Below are 2,032 nucleotides of genomic sequence, written 5' to 3'. Positions count from 1 at the left end.
ATCTTCCTTGTCCCTCTTTTATCTCCTTGATATTTGGTGAGAACTGAATTTTTATAGAAAAGACAAAGATTGAATTCTAAACTAACATAATATGGCGGAAGGGAGAGCCCTTTACACGTGTCAAAATCTGCGACATAAAGGCTAAACTCCAAAACTGAAAGAAGCCCCTGTGCAGGCGATAAAGAGGGAGAAAAAAAGAGAGAGAGGCCGTTGAAGGCGGCTGGCCGTACTAGTATATCAAATGAACATTGAGCTACAAGACACTAAATATATTGTTCGCAATTGTTACTTTCCAATTACATATTGGCAATGGTATCAATATGCTCTCTTGCCAATCATGCGACATGGGTATCTCTGCGTGACAGTTTAACCGTCAGAGCCACAAGTACAAGCTTGATTCAATTCCTTACAAACAAATATGAAACCGAGATGCTTCCAAACTTACAACCCCATTCTAAACTGATGCATTTCTCATTAATAGACCATCAAGAAGCTCTTCAATATGTCTGGTAGAGTAAGCAAGCGGTCTTGTGTGACCTGTCCTTGGATGTTGGTTACATGAAGAGCAATCGAAGGAAAGAACGGGATCTTTCATAAATGCTGGGATGTTTTCAGCACCATGGAAGGCGCCGAGTAGTCCCCCGACAATGGCAGCATTGGTGTCTGTGTCCCCTCCCTTTTGCAAAGTAAGGGAGATTGCATCCTCGAATGATGCAGCTTGCCGGAGGAAGAAGAAAGCCAGAGTGAATGCATAGCGGACATGGCCAATCATGGAGGTGCAAGTAAGGTGGGTAACATCAATGGACTCTTTTAAAAGCCAATCTCTGGCTTTCGTGTGCATATGGTTGAGGGCATACTCTTCCGCCAGGTCAAGGGCCCCAATTCGATCACCCGCATTACTAAGGAGATGAGCGACAGTGAGCGAGTACACGGCATTGCACTCCTGACAAACAGGGTTTGGATGAGAAAGCCGCGCGTCTTCCTTCGCTGCTTGAGCAACAATCTCGGATGATTCCCCTGCTAGCCAGATAGCCATGGGGACAATCCGCATTAATGCCCCATTTGCCTCTGAGGATCCACTAAATTCCGCGGCGGCAGCCCTCATTGCTCTTGCCAAGCCCCTGTCTTCCTCTAAAAGCTTGAGGTCTGACTCTGCATTGCATAAAGAAGAAAACTGATGTTAATACCTAAAAAACAAAGAAGTCTAAGAACAGAGTGAAGCATAGTCTCCGTGTGAAGTTTAGTTCTCCACAGCAAATGCTTCCTATATAAAACACAAGCCTCTCTCTCTCTCTCTCTCTCTCTCTCTCTCTCTCTCTCTGTGTGTGTGTGTGTGTGCGGGGGCGCGCATCGTTCTAAAAGATTAGTCTCTCTGTGGATCATTCAAAGAGATTTACCAGAAGGGTCCTGATCAGAGGAAGGAAATTGAAGAGTGCCCGATGAGGACGACGAAGAGAAGGCCGTGTAGCATGTGCCACCCACATCAAACGGGTTAGAGTCGAGCCAACCTTTGTAAGAGTGGGCGATGGCATCTGTAGGAAGGCCAAGGGAAGGGTCTCTGTGGGAGAGGGCATGGCACAGAGCCATGGCCAGCTCGGAGTCATCGGTGATCTGGCCTGGGCCAACACGCAGAACGCCTCCACCGGGCATGAGCATGGCTCGCCTGGCGATTTCCGCTGTAATGCTTCCCCTGGTGAACTCAAGAGTAGCTCCTGCGGCATCGCCCACGAAGAGGCCTAACAGCGCGCCCCGCGCGTGGCCTCTTGACACCATTGCTAGACCAGTCTTCTTGACGAAGTGCAGCAGCATCCTCAAACTTCAAAAATAAAAACCCTTAACGAAGAAAATTTAATGTGAGCAAAGGACAAGTGTACAAAAAGGAGCAAACCTACTCAACATGTGCTTAAATTTTTATTTTATTTTTTGACAAACTCACAATAGTGAGTTATTAAAATAAAGAGCTATACACCTCAAGCTCAAGAGTCGAACGGAGCCTTGAGGTGTCTCTCGATCACTCCAAGTATTACAAAGA

At 46.7% G+C, this 2,032-nt stretch overlaps 1 protein-coding gene across 1 annotated transcript; it reads right to left on the bottom strand.

The window, feature by feature from the left end:
- Nucleotides 1-237: 237 nt before the first annotated feature.
- LOC147425365 (uncharacterized) lies at nt 238-1,829 on the bottom strand. Its single transcript, XM_086499895.1, has 2 exons — nt 1,398-1,829; nt 238-1,152 (listed from the first exon to the last, which is right to left on the bottom strand). Exons 1-2 carry the CDS (start codon nt 1,807-1,809, stop codon nt 455-457), a joined length of 1,110 nt encoding a protein of 369 aa, XP_086356021.1. The 5' UTR covers nt 1,810-1,829; the 3' UTR covers nt 238-454.
- Nucleotides 1,830-2,032: the final 203 nt, after the last annotated feature.

The sequence above is a fragment of the Adiantum capillus-veneris genome, chromosome 25 (assembly GCF_014529385.1).
Source record: "Adiantum capillus-veneris isolate H3 chromosome 25, ASM1452938v2, whole genome shotgun sequence".
Taxonomy (NCBI): Eukaryota; Viridiplantae; Streptophyta; class Polypodiopsida; order Polypodiales; family Pteridaceae; genus Adiantum; species Adiantum capillus-veneris.
The sequence above is the reverse complement of the archived record's forward strand: the minus strand, read 5'-3'. Positions and strand labels throughout refer to the sequence as shown.

Coding starts and splice junctions, on each gene's coding strand:
- LOC147425365 (XM_086499895.1), bottom strand. CDS start 1,809: ATGCTGCTGCACTTCGTCAAGAAGACTGGTCTAGCAATGGTGTCAAGA. Junction 1,153..1,397: donor CTCTGATCAGGACCCTTCTG/GTAAATCTCTTT, acceptor TATGCAATGCAG/AGTCAGACCTCAAGCTTTTA.